The following is an 18,185-nucleotide window of genomic DNA, read 5'->3' as shown; positions in this document are numbered from 1 at the left end:
TTGACAAATCTCGCTTGTAAGTTGGTATCGGACGATATGGTAATCGACCCCGACTCTAGTTTGTCTCTGAATTAAAAAAAAACTACGGATGCGTGACATACGTGAAAAAAGTTTTCATTTGCCGCCATTTGATGTACAGTTTATCTTTTAATTAGTTTGAAAGTAAAAAATAATTTGTTTTGTTGTTTTTAAAGTAACTTTAACAAAAGTTTCTTGTAAAATGTGCGATAAAGATATTTCGGAGACGCCATCTCATATCCGCGAGTTCCGCCAGAGAGGAAAGTGCCCCAATGTCGGCTGTAATATGAGGTTAGTGAATATATCATAGAAAGTTTATAATATGTGTGTAGATAAAGCAGTGTATGTAACTGTACATAATTAGGCATTAAAACACTCGTGTGATACTATTATGAAACTCATTTCATAAACCCACACTCGTATTTTAATGCCTTTCATTATGTAGCAGTCACATAAACTACTATTAACCGTATTTGTAATCAACTAATTGTAAGAGTTATGGAAATAAAGGGGCTATAATAATAATGGTACCGACTGATGCTGATCGCTTACCATCAGGCGAGCCGTATACTTGGTTGCCACCGACGAAGTATAAAAAAATCCGCTAACCAGCCAGCAGTTGAAGTTGCAAAATACACAAAATATTTTTTTACTATCACACTAGACCGTGCCGCAAAAATAGGCCACTGGAATCTAGCGTATGTCGTCATGCCTAAAGTGTCATTCTATAGAACTTGCTAACTATGTAAACAAACCGCCATATTGAAACTGTCACTGAATGATGATTTCAGTATGGCAGTTTGTTTACATAGTTAGCAAGTTCCATAGAATGACCCTTTAATGGCCTGTTTATATTTTACATCAATGTCTAAACAGGCCCTTAGCTATGATTCCCCGAATTAACAACTAAATTTACACCTAAGGGTAGTATTCCACCTGTCAGATTTCTTTGTCCAATGTGTATTTTATCTCACATTTTGCTTAATCAGAGAGTAAGACGCAATGACATTGGACAGCTGGAATACCATGCACCCTTAGATACAATATACAATTGCAGACTTGATGTTTTAGCTGTCGAGACACTACGGTTTAACACTTACCGGATTCCCTCAACGCTGTCCACGTATACGATGAACTTGTTCCCAGTAAGCGTTGTCTTCAGCTCCTCGAGCGGCATCAGGATGTTGGACTCGGCCGTGTAGTTGTTGAGGCAGCACTCCAGGGACTGGTAGTAGTATACGCTCAGTTTAACACATACCGGATCCCCTCAACGCTGTCCACGTATACGATGAACTTGTTCCCAGTGAGGGTTGTCTTCAGCTCCTCGAGTGGCATCAGGATGTTGGACTCGGCCGTGTAGTTGTTGAGGCAGCACTCCAGGGACTGGTAGTAGTATACGCTCAGTTTAACACATACCGGATCCCCTCAACGCTGTCCACGTATACGATGAACTTGTTCCCAGTGAGGGTTGTCTTCAGCTCCTCGAGCGGCATCAGGATGTTGGACTCGGCCGTGTAGTTGTTGAGGCAGCACTCCAGGGACTGGTAGTAGTATACGCTCAGTTTAACACATACCGGATCCCCTCAACGCTGTCCACGTATACGATGAACTTGTTCCCAGTAAGCGTTGTCTTCAGCTCCTCGAGCGGCATCAGGATGTTGGACTCGGCCGTGTAGTTGTTGAGGCAGCACTCCAGGGACTGGTAGTAGTATACGCTCAGTTCCGTCGGCAGGATCATCAACTGTGGGCAAATAATGATGATTAGCTATTGCTATTGAAATTTTATTTGACTGTGTCAAGCACAGAACACCGCCTCTAGAAACCTAATATTGGCCATTTTGTTCCCGACGCAAATCACCAAACTGTGAGGTGCGGGAGGGGTCCTCACGGCGTTGCGATTGGTCGTTTCAAACATGGCGCGCTGACACGTGTAAGCGTAGGGATGGGACATGTTCATTACAGGTAGTGGGTACTGCTACCAGTGATACCGAAATTTATTGTGGTAAAATTGTTACCAATTTAGAATACTTAGAGTAAACTTACTTAATAAATAATTATATTGATTAATTTAATATTTCATTAAGTAATTTAATATTTCATTAAGTAATTTAACAATGTACCTGAAATGTTTACTTAACATATTAGGGCATTTCTGTTTAAAGTACCCAGAACATGAATTTTAAAGTTTAGAATTTTTATATTATTTCCACTCAGAATCGCAATCTCTTTCGATACGAGAAAAAAGTGTCGCCAAAATCTCATACAATTATTTTCTTTTGTCCGTTTTATTAAGGTCATAGAAGGTTGTATTGAAAACATATTCAAATGGACCAATAACATATGCCTATTACAAATCAACTCAGAGTTCTCTCACACTTCTTTGAAGTTCATCATTAGGTCCATTTCGTGACATGAGACCTAACTGCTCACCTAGAGGATTCTAAAAAACCCATACAACATATGTCTAAGACATACCAACACCGAGATCCCTCGCACTTCTTTGGAGTTCATCATCAGGTCCATCTCGTGACATGAGACCTAACTGCTCACCTAGAGGATTCTAAAAAACCCATACAACATATGTCTATCACAAACCAACACCGAGTTCCCTCGCACTTCTTTGAAGTTCATCATCAGGTCCATCTCGTGACATGCGGCCTAACTGCTCACCTAGAGGATTCTAAAAAACCCATACAACATATGTCTATCACAAACCAACACCGAGTTCCCTCGCACTTCTTTAGAGTTCATCATCAGGTCCATCTCGTGACATGAGACCTAACTGCTCACCTAGAGGATTCTAAAAAACCCATACAACATATGTCTATCACAAACCAACACCGAGTTCCCTCGCACTTCTTTGGAGTTCATCATCAGGTCCATCTCGTGACATGAGACCTAACTGCTCACCTAGAGGATTCTAAAAAACCCATACAACATATGTCTATCACAAACCAACACCGAGTGCCCTCGCACTTCTTTGAAGTTCATCATCAGGTCCATCTCGTGACATGCGGCCTAACTGCTCCGCTGGCCTAGAGAATTCTAAAAAATTTACACAACATATTACCTATATATTATGTCTAAAATGGTACAATACGGTATGACGAAGCACGAAGTTTCCGTAACTGAAAAACCATCATCGTCACATCACTAGTCGAAAGGGAAAGGGATAGCGCATTGCATTTTCAAGTTGACGAAAAGGGACGGACATACTTCGCCTCTGCTTACGACCAGTATAAAATGAACCCCGCGGACAAGAAACATTATTCAATGAAATAATGAATTTGACTTTCCTGTGGGATGTTATTCCATCTGTTTCGTAAGTAGATGTCTTAGATGACTTGCCACACCATTTTACGCTGCAATATCCCATGATTTCCCAATGAATTCAATAGTTTACGATTTATTTTCTTAGACTCGTGCACACTGCTAACAGGTCGTAACCTTGGGCGCAACTGATCGGAGCGGCGCGCGAACAATCTTATATTTGACCTATACACCATACGGGCGGTGGCCGCGAGTCGTCCTATAAGCTCGGTCTATAGGGGTTGGTCTGTGGTGTCAAGTTAGTATTGAAAGATTCCTAATAAACCTTTTGACCATCACTAACCAACATAAAAATACATACATGACAGCGTAACCATCAAAATTCATCTTCATTCATAGTGATAAGGTTTACTATTACGATTAAAATGGTCAGTCAGTCAAAGAGAATAACAACTCAGTGTACAAACTCAGTACAGATGTAGTGCATAATTATTTTCCGGAATAATAGTATGTTCACGGAAACGTACGAACGTGTCTTGCTATTTCAGTCAGTCTCGGTAAAAAAACAAGGTTGACTGAAGTAGCATGACAAATACTCCTTTGTAGCAGTAGCATGAAAATTCATTGCTCCTGAGATTATATGACTTACATTGGCCAATGATGTGGTGATGGTGACAGTGTTGCTATACGGCAACACGGCGACGACGTTGTTTGCGTCCGACGTGTCGTTCATGATGGCGCGGTAGATTTTACCCTCGTGCTTCACTGTGTGGTGTATGCCGTCCGTTAGAGCATCCTGTGTTAGTGTAACACTATAAACATGACTTACGTTAGCCAATGATGTGGTGACAGTGTTGCCATAGTCGGGCAACACGGCGACGACGTTGTTTGCGTCCGACGTGTCGTTCAAGATGGCGCGGTAGATTTTACCCTCGTGCTTCACTGTGCAATGGATGCCGTCGGTTAAAGTGTCTTGTGTAAGCGGCGTCAACTGAAAAAATGATATAATAAATAAATGTCATATTCATTGAAAAACCAAGCACGTTATCGTTCGAAGGAAGGTATACTTGCAATGGAAGGTAAAGTGAGTTACGAAGAGCGTACCATCAAGACAGCGTAAGTTGCTTATCATGAACAGTGGCACAACTCAAAATGAAATGCTATTGCATTTAATATTCTATCTTTTACTGGTAAGATTTAAAATCGAATGGCAATTCATTTTGTTTTGTGTCACTATTCATGATAAGCAACGATCTTCACGATGCTTTAATACGTTTTTTTTATTTAGGTGGACAGTTTTCCGGTAAAGATCAAAAACGGTTTCACAGATCATATAGATCTGATACATGGCAAATAAAAAAATTCAAAACTAAAGTTTTAGCAAGCTAAAACTTTTGGGTTCATGATTTTTAAAGTAAAAGTTAGCCCTTTTACTTATATTTAATTTCCACTTTCGAAACAATTATGGCGTTATTCATATACGCGTTACTGGCATGAATTAGCTATGAATCGTTTGTCTTTATCTGTCATTTTGACTTATGTACATATTTGTCAGAAAGGGATAAAACATAATTCTAACTAAATCATGCCCGTAAAGTTTTATAAATAAGGGGGTTACTTCGGAAAAAAAAATTGCTGTACGTACCAAGTTGGCGTCGAAGTTGGTGATGGCGTTCTCGACCAGTTCCGCCTTCTCCAAGTCGAGCTGAACCTAGAACTTCTCGTACGACTCAAGTGCGCCACGCGGCATGGTATCTGCTGGCCCACTATGATGGTCAGGTATGTACGTACCAAGTTAGCGTCGAAGTTGGCGATGGCGTTCTCGACCAGTTCCGCCTTCTCCAAGTCGAGCTGAACGTAGAACTTCTCGTACGACTCGAAGTGCGTCACGCGGCATGGTATCTGCTGGCCCACTATGATGGTCAGGTCTATTGCCTCGTCTGAAAAAAGGTGAGATGTTACGTTCAGTAACTTTCGTCAATCATTTGTTTTGTAGATTTTGTATCTAACGGTGGTATTCCACCTGTCCAAATTCTTTGTGCTTTGTATCTCTCATTAAGCAAAATGTGAGACGCAAATACACATTGGACCAAGATATTGGACAGATGGAATACTATCCTAAAGACGGTTGCACCAATCATAATGTATTAATATTATTCTTATATCCAGGGTCGCCAACTTAAAGACTGCTGTTAGGTGATTAAATAATAGTTAGTGCAAGAAGAACTCAATACAAGTACTTAAAATAAATGTGTCAGCTGATTAAGTACTGCAATATTTACCTTTAAGTGCAACTGACGATTGCTGCTCCGACAGCACAGCCAACTGTTTCTCCACCAGCATATCCGTAACACTCGCTCCGTTATTCCACAGCGACACCTGATACTGCTCTTCCACACACTCCTGGAACACACACTGATACCGCGGCGCGTTGAAACACAGGTCTATCTCGGGATTGGCCTTCCATTCACCTTCTGTAGGCGCCACACCGATCAGCGAGCAATGAATCGCCATTTTAGGCAGCTCTAAAAGTTGTCTATCCAACTGCCATATGTCCTTAGCGTCCACTAGTTGTTTATTTCCAAAATCGATGTACTGGACTATGAATTTGGAGAACGGTTGGGCGGAGACGACCGTAGCTCGGTACAAGACTCCATCGGCGGGGTATCTGGCTAGTACTGAAGCGCCGACGGGGACCATTCCTGAGTAAGATCTGACGCCTTTGTATAGCTCTGGGATTTTATGCATCATCTCTAGGAACTTCGGTTGGAGGGACATTAGTTGTGTGTAGAAGCTCTTCGGGGATATTATCCAGGTGACGGATACTTCGTGTTGCGCTTCGGATTCGATGGTCGGTTCATCGAAGCGGGACTCCAATGGGACAGGGTCGGGGAGTTCCTTGTACTGTACTTGGGTGAATTTGGAGCGGGGTTTGTTTCCGGTGCGGCCGAAGCTTCTTTCTGACCGCTTGTCAGAGTCAGAGCCGAAGGAGCGGTCAGCGCGATCGGCGCGGTCACGGGGTGTGAAGTTACTCCTGGTTCTATCTCTGTCGCCGCGATTATTCTCGCCTCTGTCTCCGCGGCTATTCTCGCCCCTGTCTCGGAACTCCCGCTTCTGGTTCCAGTCTCTCTTCTCGCCCCAGTCTCGCCGCTCGCCCCGGTTCTGTCCGAAGCGGTCGTTGCGGCTCTGTGTGCCGCTGCCCCAGTCGTCTTTCTTCTCTTCCCATTCGTCTTGCTTGTTGAATTTATTGTCACTGTAATGTAAGAGTTTTATATTAATTTCGTTATTAGTTGGTACAGTCAGCAGATAAGTAGCTAAGAAGAAAACAATGATGAAAATTATTTGCAAACAAAACTATTTCTTTGTATTACAGATGTAGTGCATAATTGAAGGGATGTTTACAATAACAACATAACTGCTTAGAGCGGTTGACACTTTTTTAAGAACATTGTTAATCGTTTCAGGTGTCAACCAGTGTAGTCAGTTATGTTGTTTTTGTAAACATCCCTTCAATTGTTTTCCTTCGTATTTTCTCTGAAAAGTCCGTATTTGTCATGCTAATTCAGTCAACGTCAGTACTTTTTGTACCGAGACTGACTGAAATAGCAAGACACGTTCGTACGTTTCCGTGAAAATACGAAGGAAAATAATTATGCACTACATCTGTACCTTTAAGAACGTACCTACATAGCTATGTACTGCTGACTGTATAAAAATAGAATAAAAAGGTGTTACTTCTGTTACATTAGCATTGGCTGTTAATGCTGTTATGCTGATGACTAGTTCATTACAAAGATAAAGACTTACAGCTTGACAAAAAAGAGTAGAAATTAAAAAGTCCCAACACTGTAGTGTCGTCCCTTTCAAACAAATTTATATAAGAAAACGGGATGACACTACAGTGTTGCCACTTTATAATTTCTACTCTTTTTTGCCAAGCTGTACTGTTATTTTAGTTAGGTTTTTAAGTAAAAGATCTAACAAAATGATGGATAAATGCGCCATCCTCGTTTAGTATGCCAAAACCAGCTGGGTACATAAATGTGTAAAATTAGCTAACAAAGGATACTTCACTCTGCTCAAAACAGATTAACAGACCAACTATAATGTAGCTTTTTTGTGTGCTTTAATGCTTTGAATGACAAGTATCCAATGCAATATTAATAAGCGAAGTGAAGTATCCTTAAATTACAATGCTTAAAGATGAACACGGTGATATTAAACTGGAAATTATTCTGCTGAATTATTGTGCAACAACTACAACCACAACCAAACTGCAACAAAACAACAGAAAACGAAGGGATTAACAAAACTCGGGCCGAGTGCTGGAATGGTGAACTGAAAAGTGCGTGGAGACAACGTGAAGAGACAAGTTTATATAGACTGTTAATGCCATAAAACGTGTGTCGTTAGAGATATCATTCAATTAAATAAAAATGAAACTCCGCTATGTATTTAAACACTTTTGACGTGATAACGTCTTATAAATCGATGAACACCGGTAGCATGCACGAAAAGTGTCACGTTGTGGACAAATCTCCATGGTAACGCGTTACGGCCACGTTTTCTTATGACGTTATCACGCAAAATTATCGTCCGTAAACCGACTTTACAGACAACCATATTTTTTTAGGTACATTTTCGAATACACTAACATTATTAGCGCCACTTGCACCATTCCCATTCCCTCTATTCCGGGGTTAACCCGTTAGCCCAGTGTCAAATTGTACTGGTAACTATGGTAACTCCAGGTATAACCGGTTAGCCCCGGGTTAGAGGGATGGTACAAGTGGCGCTTAGTGTGTTGTCAAAGTAGACCAAAGATGTGACATTATCAGAAATGGATCCCAGAGACCTCACTAGGTAGCATTACGATTTTTTTTCTATGCCTGAAACTTTTTTGTGACGCTAATGTCAATAATAATGAGACACTCGACTTTTCATGGCAAATTAACAATCTGTATCATATTGCTTGTCTCGAGAAAACATGGACACACGTCAAATAAATTCTGTACAAGAACATCCAAGCGTGACCAAGCAAATAGGGCGGGGAAACTAGTGCAATGCCGATTTCATTATAATGCTTTTTTGCATCATGTACGTTCATTAATTTCATTATCGATCACGAATGTTGAATTCAGATCTAAATGCTGCGAGTAACATGTTAAACTTCAGACTTGTTTTACCTTTCATATGTGTGGGGCAGTCTAAAATAGTGGGTTAAAAAACTCGGTTGTATTGTAATTTTTTTTTACATTTAGACTTTTTAATAATTTCAGTATGTTTTACTTTTTTTTTTATGACATATTACTCATATCTTCTTTGTAAATTATGTTACATAATCAATTTCAATATTTGTATTACCAACAAACTTAATTAAACATCAAAAACTTATTTAATTATACTTTGTGTATGTTATAGTTTATCAAGAATAAATGCGATGATTCTGATTCTGAAAAATATGTTTAAGTTTAGGGTAAAGTTAGGGTGTAAAAGGTAAAAGTTAACAGTGCAACTAATTTTAAATTAATATACTACTCGCAGCGTAAGCATTAAACGATCGGCAAGCAAAACGGTGTAACAGGCCACACCCACGACGGTACCGTTTCAGCCTGTCCTGTATAGATCCCTTAGCCCCCGCCTTCTGCGCGTCCGCCGACGCAGCCTCGGCGGCCTGCCGGAGCCTCTTGCCGACCCCGGCGCCGTCTTTGTGCTTCCAGCCTGGCTTTGGACCCTTCTCGTTGTCCGCTCTAGGCTTTCTTCTGTCGATTTATAGGGTAAACCCGTTCAATTCTTGGCACGGAATAAAAATAGATGTGGAGAAAGAAATATGAATCGCGGTGCCAGTAATTGGGTTGTTTACCCTATTTGTATATGCTAATTAAATAAATAAATATTATAGGAAAATTTTACACATATCAATCTAGTCCCACGGTAAGCTTTATTAAGGCTTGTGTTGTGGGTTGTAAACGACGATATATATAATATATAATTATATATAAATACTTATATACCTACATAGATTAGCAAACATATTCTAGTTTTTAAAATGAAGTTTAACATAAGTTTTGAAATACAGTAGAACCCGCTTAAGACGATTCTGAGGGGACCTAGCAAAAAAAGCGTTTTAAACGGGAAATCGTATTAGGGGTCATCCATTAATTACATCACACGTTTATGGTCAAGAAAATGTGACATGTTGTGACAAGGGCGAGAGGGGAGTCACAAACTTTGTCACAAACTTTAACTTCATCAGTAACCAAATTTTTATTTTAATCATTTTATTTACTGTACAGTTCAAAAACAAGTTATTGGAACGATAATCGTTTTTATTAGTTAAATTTTTTTTTCATAATCAGTTTTGGGTTATAAATTTACTAATATTTTGACAAAAAATTAATAATATTTAATTCGATTTGCCGATTTCGTTGAAAAAATGTGACGTCACACCAGGGGGGGAGGGGTTTGCCAAATGTGACCAAGTGTGACAAGGAGGGGGGAGGGGTCAAAAAACCTTGAAATTCGTGTAACGTAATTAATGGATGACCCCTTAAACGTGAAAAAAAACCTAGTATTATTTAAAGAACACACACCGCAGCGGTGATAATGAGTGAATGATATCTAAGTGTAGGTAGGTATAAGTTCACACGCGGTTAAATAATCTAGGAACACTAACGATAGGCTCAACTAGAAAGTCGTGGAGTAACTGCAAATAAAAATTTGGGAGCGATACACACAGGCGAAAAATCAATAAAAGTCGGACAAAACCAAAAAACTTCTAAGTAGCCCCAACAGGCAAAAACCAATCTTAGCGGGTAGTCCAATAAACAATGCACGCTACTCGCATAATCATTTTCATGTTAGAGTCATCTACGCGACACGTTCTCATTCCAAAGTTCGACTTGTTCAAAGGCGAATATTTTACTGCTCTGCGAGTGTTACTTATGTGCTTGCTTATTTATCGTTTGCTTTCATAAAGTTGTGATTTAATGATGGATACCCTTCCAGGAGGTAATAACCTAATTACTAATAGTTACTTTTGATAGCTATGCTTGCTTGTTTATTATAAAAAAAAAAAAATCTAATGTCTTGTATTTTTTGCACATTGTTCAACTTCACCAAGGAGAAAAGTACAACTTCCTGATAGATCCGGTTTTGATATTATCAATTTTAGAAACTACAGAACTTGGGTTTTAACATACAACCATTATTTTATGCGACCTTACGCGACGTTTTAACAAAATTTTGATTTTAATCGATAACTAGTGTAATCAAGCATGAGCGCTTAGTCACATTTTTTTTTAATTGGTCATATCTTTGGTTTCAATTACTTATATTATTATTTAATATTGTTTTAGGGTCAACTGACGAGGAAGTGAGCTTTAGTAGAATTACTCTAATAAGCTTCTATAGGGAAGAAACTTCCCAAAAGGAGCAAGATAAAATGTTATATCTGCTAAACAAAGTTCAAAGCGCTCTGAAAGTAAATGAACTTAACGGTGAAATAAAGCGTTCACTAAGAAGATTAGTAAGTGATTATAAGACTAAACTTCTCCAAGCACATCGTAATTTTCCTCGATGTGTTAGCGGAAACAAGGACTGGTTTGAAAAATATATCACATTTCCTGTTGCGACCTGGACCCGAAAGAGAAGTGGTAACCTTAGCGGCCGACCGAGCAAGAACTTTGAAGAATGTACCGAACGTACTAAGCGCAGAAAGACAGAAGATGTTCGAAAACAATTAGAACCTAACGAATTGGCTTTTGCAGCCCAGGTGGCATATCGTGCACGTGGTGATATCCATACATCGCGAATTATAAAACAAGCTGCTCTTTCTGGTCCCACTAGCAAAGTAACCGTTCCCGAAAATCATGGAAGTCTTTCGTCAGACAAAGCTTTGTCATTAGTAGTTGAAGGGCAACTGACTAAATTTCAGTACAACACCTTACGGACCTCAGCAATAGAGATGAATTGCAATCTGTATCCAAATTATGAAAGTGTAACGGAAGCAAAAAACAGGTGCTACCCTGAAGGTATTATTTGCACAGAAAAAAATGCGGAAGTTCCTCTTCAGAGTTTATTAGACCACACTACACAAAGACTGTGCTTGTCCCTGAATGAAGTCCTGCAGTCACTTACAACATACCAATTGAAAAATCTTTGTCTGATATCAAAATGGGGGTGTGACGGATCTGGTTGCCATTCTGAGTACAAACAGAAATTCGAAAATGCCGAGCATTCTGACAAGAATATGGTTATAACTTCCATAGTACCAGTTCAACTGTTTTGTGACCAAGAACAAACTCTGGTTATCTGGCAAAATCCTCGGCCCTCGTCACCGAGATATTGCCGTCCAATAAAATTAGAAATGGCTCATGAAACTCCAGAACTGTCAAGATCTGTAGCTCAAAATGTTCAAGCTCAAATTGAAAATTTAACATCAACAATAGTTTCCATAAAAGAAGGATGTGTGCTAAGGCACAAACTAATAATGACCATGACTGATGGGAAAATGATTAATGCCTTAACTGACACGAAGTCTGCTATGCGTTGCTTTGTTTGTAAAGCCACATCGAAGGATTTCAACAATATAAAATGTTGTATATCAAAGCCGATCGTTGAAGAAAACCTTATCTATGGTGTTTCGTCATTGCATGCTTGGATAAGATTTGCTGAATTCATTTTGCATCTAGGCTACAAATTAAAGGTTGCAAAATGGCAAGCAAGAGATGCACGCAGCAAAGCTTTGATAGAAGCTGAAAAGCGACGTATACAAACGGAATTTTGGCAAAAATTAGGTTTGCATGTCGACAAACCGAGACAGGGTGGAGGTACATCCACTGATGGCAATACTGCGCGCGCCATCTTTCAGCACGCAGAAGAAGTTGCTGAAATAACAGGTGTTAGCTATCAGCTCATAAATCGGCTCCACACCATTTTGAAAGTTATGGCCTGTGGGCATAAAGTCAATCTGCAAAAATTCAAAATATTTTGCGCCAAAACAGCAGCAGTTTATGTATGGAATTACCCATGGTACTATATGCCAACAACACTGCATAAAATACTTATCCATGGGTCAAGTTTAATAGAAAAATGCGAAATAGCCATCGGATTAATGAGTGAAGATGCGCAAGAAAGCCGAAATAAGGACGTAAGAAATTATAGGGAGCGATTTTCTAGAAAATTTTCTAGGCAAATGGCTATGGAAGACACTTTCAAAAGACTTTTAGTGTCTTCCGATCCTTATATAACAGGACTAAGAAAATTGGGTAGTAAAAAGTCGCTTCCCATATGCCAAAATGTTTTAAATCTTTTAGAAGAACCAGATATTATGATCAAAATTTAATAAAATGTCATAATATAATTGTAATTTTGTTTTTATTAGTTGGCAAACCTGCATTAATCCGATTTCTATAATAATCCTGAATGTTTAGGTTTTGTCCGACTTTTATTGATTTTTCGCCTGTGTGCGATAGCTTGCACTCCGTGGTCCATAACCGTCAAGCAGATGGCATAGCATTGTCACGCCGATAAGGACCGGACAAAAGATATTAGACAAAACAAAAAACCTAAGGTAGGTAATAAACACATTAAAAATGTTGGCTAACGGCGTATTGCATAACAATACGACCATACGACGGTTATGTCAATAACACAAACGTGCAGATGGTGCGTAACGGGAATTTTAGATGGCGTATTAAGCGGGACGCGAGTCGTATTAAGCGGGACGCGAGTCGTATTAACCGTAAAAAAATTTATGAAAACAAGCCTAAAGTTGCAGGGACCGGCGTAAACTGGCGTATTATGCGGGAAATCGTATTAAACGTGATCGTATTAAGCGGGTTCTACTGTATTATTATGTCGCTATCGGAATCGTATTTATCACTGTGCTTAATGACTAGCCACTTACTACCCCACTTTAGCCACTTAGAACCCTTATCATGTACAGTAAAAAAATGTTATTTATGATTCAGATAACCGTTCACAGGCCTTTTTTTTTGAGGTATAGGCCATAGAGTTGACTAGATTCCGACGCTCGGAGACGTTAGTGTGGCGTGGCCCTAAAGACTATTGCTTGCTGCTGCTGCTAGTAGTAAGTACCTGTTGTCTCTGTCCCTGTTGTCGCGGTTGTCCCTGTCGCGGAAGTGCGGGCGCGGCGCGGGTGCGGCGGCGGCGGCGGCGGGGGACTCCTCCCAGTCGTCGCCGGCGGGCGCTGGCGGCGCGCTGTTCTCCCATGGCTTACCGCGTCTGTGGGTATTGTTTATGGTTATGCTACTGTCAAGGTCATACAATTTCTATGAAAAGGGGACCTTGTGGTCGATGGTGCTTGCAATGCGCGGCGTTGCATCCGTATTGGAGCATCGTTCGTCACAAATATGTATTCGTATATTTTTGACCTTTGACCTAACATAACAATTAATTATGGTAAAGAAATGTTCAGATGTTTATGTCCTCATACGTCAAAAATTTGGCTTAGTTAAAGATAAGCATTAAATTAAGTCTACGAAAAATCATCAATAAAACTGAATCACAATACGCACAAAAAAAATAGTTAAGTCTCAGTTAAATAATATACTGTAAAGATATATTATAACTAATATTCCCCTCTTAAAATTGGTAAACATTTATACATTTCTAACATAAGAACTGTTTTGCTGGATTTGGAAAGATACTCATAAATCAAACAACTGAAATAACGAGAAAAATGCTTCACATGCAAATACATACAACCATATCAAACATCGGTATTTCCGATATTATAGAATATAAACAATTAAACACCTACCTTTCTCCCTTATCGGGTCTGCCTCCAAACTTGTCACTATGCCGGCCCGGCCCCGATCGATCAAACGGCTCTCTGTCTCTGTAATGATAATAATTTCTCGCCATTTTATTACAAATCACTCACTAGGACACGCAAATGTCATTTGCGTAGGTAATGAACTACTTTATAACGAATAAGCCTAAATGGTTACTATTCATCTACACTTGAAGTTAAGTAATCTAGGGTACAATGAGGACTGTCTAAAATTCACCCGCTAGGCGAGCAACGGGGTTCAAAGAACCGAATTCAAGGTCAACCGTGACTCACGAAAGCCTAGTTCACTAAAAAACTGTACAAAAACTGCCGTTGAAAATATTACAATTAAGTTTCGATCTCTCACTCTAGATGGATTTGATATGAAGTGGATCAAATGATCGCTCTGTCTCTTATCATTGGATTTGAGATATAGTTATCCTATTTGAAAATTTACACCAAAGAGCTATGTAAACTAGACTAGAAACGATAATAACTTCATATCAGTGAGACAGGATGTAACAAACATTTTCATGACTTAGATAAGTTATGAATGAAAATATGTATGTAGTAAATGTGTGTGAAATGTGTGTGTGTGTTAGTGATTGAACGTTACATCCGAAAGCATTGGTGTGTAACGTGCATTCGTTTAAAATACGATTTTATACACGCACAATCGCACATGCACACCATAATAAAAGTAAATAAATTAACTTATTAATTAACTGTCGAACCCGAACCCTACGCCGTGCCTAACCAGTATGTTATAAGTGAGGTTTTTTTTATTGTTTAGATGTAATTGACCGAAGCGAAGCGAAGGTCTACGTTTTGACTCGGGCATTTTGCTTTCGTATGTCCGGATGTTCTCCTCTACAGGTCGCAATTCTTAACCGATTCTCATGAAATTTTGTGACCAGATTCTATGACTAAATAAAATTTTTTTGTCAATCCGGTTTTTGGAAATTTTAAAAAATGGCGGAGTCGTGATACCTGTCGCCTAAACAAATAGTCGTATCGATATCATAAGAGTTTTTTCTTTTTGATATATGTTTATAGATTAAATGGCCAAAAATTCAGAAAATTTGTATCGCTGGTTTCTGCGGTATTTAGATATTTAGTTTTTACTTGAGAATGAGTAGCTAAATTTCGTCAGCTTTAGTAAGAACTATCATGGCGCATTGTGCAAACGTTCGCTTTTTTGTTTGCATAGGGAGGTCCCTGGTTCCATCCCCAGTAATTGTATGCTGCTACATAACTTTTTGTATTTTTTTATACTTAAATTTCGTATCAATTGTTGTTTTTTATTTTATTTTTTTATTTTGAAAAAATGAAAAAAATCGTATTTTTTATTTATCAAGCGCGGGCTAAGCGCATTCGTTTATTTTTTGCAAGAGATGATGGCTTTTTGCGCTTTAAAGAAAATTTAATTCTTGAATATACGGCGCCATACCTTTGGCCTATGCTCGTCTAGATGGCGACACCATTTTATATTTAACAATTTTTACTCATATCAGTAAAAGAACATGGGTCAAAATCATATGGCGTTCTAAAAATAAAAAAAATCATTTATCCATACATATATACATTTATTGATATTTTTTTTCATTTTCATTTTAATCCTGTATCGAAAGATGGCAGTAAATTTACTGTGACTACAAAATTTAGTATGACAATAACCCTCTACTACATATAGGGACCATGCGCGTTGGAGGGTCTGCCATCTTGTGGCCTGAATCGGAAACATGTACATTGCCAAAACAAGTTCTACCATCTACCGTTCTTGTAGTACGTTTCCTTATGCATAGTAGGTTCTGTCATCTTGTGGGCTACATCGGAAGCATGAACGTCACATTTACGCCTCACGCCAAAAATCTGACGGCTCCTATGCTACCCCCTATAGTTCACGCGCGCCCACTATAGGGACCGTGCGCGTTGGAGGGCCTGCCATCTTGTGGCCTGAATCGGAAACATATGTGCACATGTACATTGCCAAAGCAAGTGCTACCATCTACCGTTCTCGTAAGTACGTTTCCTTGTGCATGTAGTAGGTTCTGCCATCTCGCGGGCTACATCGGAATCATAAACTACTCATCTACGCTTCGCGCCAAAGATCTGACGGCTCCTGTGCTGCCCCCTATAGTTCATGCACGTTCCCTATACACTTTATTCTCTTTAGATTAGATATTTAAATTCATACTCGAGAATAAGTAACCAAATTTCGTCAGCTCATCTAAATGCTATCATAGCGCAGTTGGAAAGACGCTTACAAGCAAGGGATATGGGATAGGTACCCGGTTCGATCCCCAGTAAATGCATTTTTTTTTATTTTTTTTTGCACTTAAACATCGTATTGCTGATTGATCAAGCGAGCGCGAAGCGCGAGGTAAGCGTATTCGTTTGAGTTTTTGTTTGAACATTTTTTTAGCGGTTTTAGTTCAAGGGCATGGCTGTTCCAGGAGTCAATTTCCACTTACTTTTATAGCATGGGCGGTCACCATCCATAAATCGCAGGGGTTAACATTGCCTAGGGTAGTGGTCGACCTTGGGCTCAGGGAACTAGCTGTAGGTTGCTCGTACGTTGCGCTTTCCCGGGCTCAAAGTCTAACTAACAATAATGTTAGTTAGACTTTGAGCCTTTTAATTTGGATCGCCTCGCTAAAATGGCCCATAATTTCCGGAAATCATTTTTTCTTCGAGGCAATTACTCCGTTCTCATTTTTTCCCAGTGGAATTTCTTCGCTTTATTTAATTTTTCGTGTACATTTTTTCATAAACTAAATTTTCCTTTTCTCAATTTATTCCCTTTTATTTTTAATCCTAGTAGTTAAAATAACCAGTAGGTTTTTTTTTCACTAACTAAATATTCTCTATCTCCATATTTTCTCTTTTTTTTAATGCTAGTGGTAAAAATAACCAGGTTTTTTTCAAATAGGTAGGTTAGGGTTATTTTTTTTGATGACCCTAAAAACGTAACTGCTCCCAGAGATAGGTAGGTTAGGGTTATTTTTTTTTGATGACCCTAAAAACGAAACTGCTCCCAGAGATAGGTAGGTTAGGGTTATTTTTTTTTGATGACCCTAAAAACGAATCTGCTCCCAGAGGTAGGTTAGAGTTATTGGCTGACAGCGTTTGGTTTTTTAGATTATGCTTTAATTTTAGTGTTTTAGATATTTGTTGTATGTGAAATACCTACAAGTAACAAATATAATTACTACACTATTAACATACAGTAACCAGAAAATATTATCCTAGATATTTAAAAGAACGAAAACTATACGGAAAAGATTAATTTAAAAATATGAAAAATAGGCGATTGCGGAAGAAAACCATTGGGAAAATATGGGAACGGAGTAATTGCTACCGAGAATGAATGATTTCGGGAAATTATGGGCAACGCAAAATATGAGAACGGAGTAGGTAATTGCCTCTGCGCATTGGCACTGCGTGTGCTGTCAAAATCTCTGCAGACTTTTCTTGGTCTAACTCTATCCACTTTTCTATACAATTAGTATGGCGACGTGTATACTTAAGGGGCATCGACCGTACACTGACATCGGGATGATATTTTTATCATGTTATTTAGTAGTCATCGTGCGTCTCGCTTGCGCCAATACATGTACGGACAAGAACGAGTGAAGTGCACGATAACTAAATGACATCAGTTAGATGTCTTTCTGATATCAGTGTAAGTTTGAATTGGCCTGTTAGCCAAAAATTGTTTCGTATGTCCATATATGTTCTACTCTACAGGTCACATATCTAAACCAATTCCCGAATTTTGTAAGCAATTGATAGTTAAGTTTTTATGGTCAAATTAGATTCTCTAAATTCTTCAAAACAACGGAACCATACATTTATTCAGTTTTAAACTCTGCTCGCGAGGTCTACAGCTCACAGAGCCACTAGTATATAACAACAAAAGCTAGATTTCACAGTCAATTTAATTATGAAAATGAATAAGTAATATGCAATGCACGATACAGTGTGTTTGAGGGCCTTAGTCCATTAAAATAAACACTTCTACTTCATAAAAATATAGACTCATAGCCCAACCAAATGAACCAAAGATTTTGGGGTTTTATTAACAATTATATACCAA

The 18,185-nt window shown here is 38.9% G+C and overlaps 1 protein-coding gene across 1 annotated transcript in view; it reads right to left on the bottom strand.

The window, feature by feature from the left end:
• Positions 1-18,185, bottom strand: part of LOC134795722 (maternal protein tudor-like) — a 36,132-nt gene that overhangs the window by 5,596 nt on the left and 12,351 nt on the right. Inside the window, exons 4-10 of the mRNA XM_063767671.1 lie at positions 14,075-14,152; positions 13,390-13,536; positions 8,892-9,050; positions 5,571-6,541; positions 5,080-5,228; positions 4,118-4,279; positions 1,593-1,759 (exon numbers count right to left, since the gene is read on the bottom strand). Coding sequence (XP_063623741.1) covers positions 1,593-1,759; positions 4,118-4,279; positions 5,080-5,228; positions 5,571-6,541; positions 8,892-9,050; positions 13,390-13,536; positions 14,075-14,152 — 1,833 coding nt within the window. The remainder of the gene's footprint in view (positions 1-1,592; positions 1,760-4,117; positions 4,280-5,079; positions 5,229-5,570; positions 6,542-8,891; positions 9,051-13,389; positions 13,537-14,074; positions 14,153-18,185) is intronic.

The sequence above is a fragment of the Cydia splendana genome, chromosome 12, assembly GCF_910591565.1.
Source record: "Cydia splendana chromosome 12, ilCydSple1.2, whole genome shotgun sequence".
Lineage (NCBI taxonomy): Eukaryota > Metazoa > Arthropoda > Insecta > Lepidoptera > Tortricidae > Cydia > Cydia splendana.
Note: the sequence above shows the minus strand (reverse complement) of the source record. Positions and strands in the feature narration are given on the sequence as shown.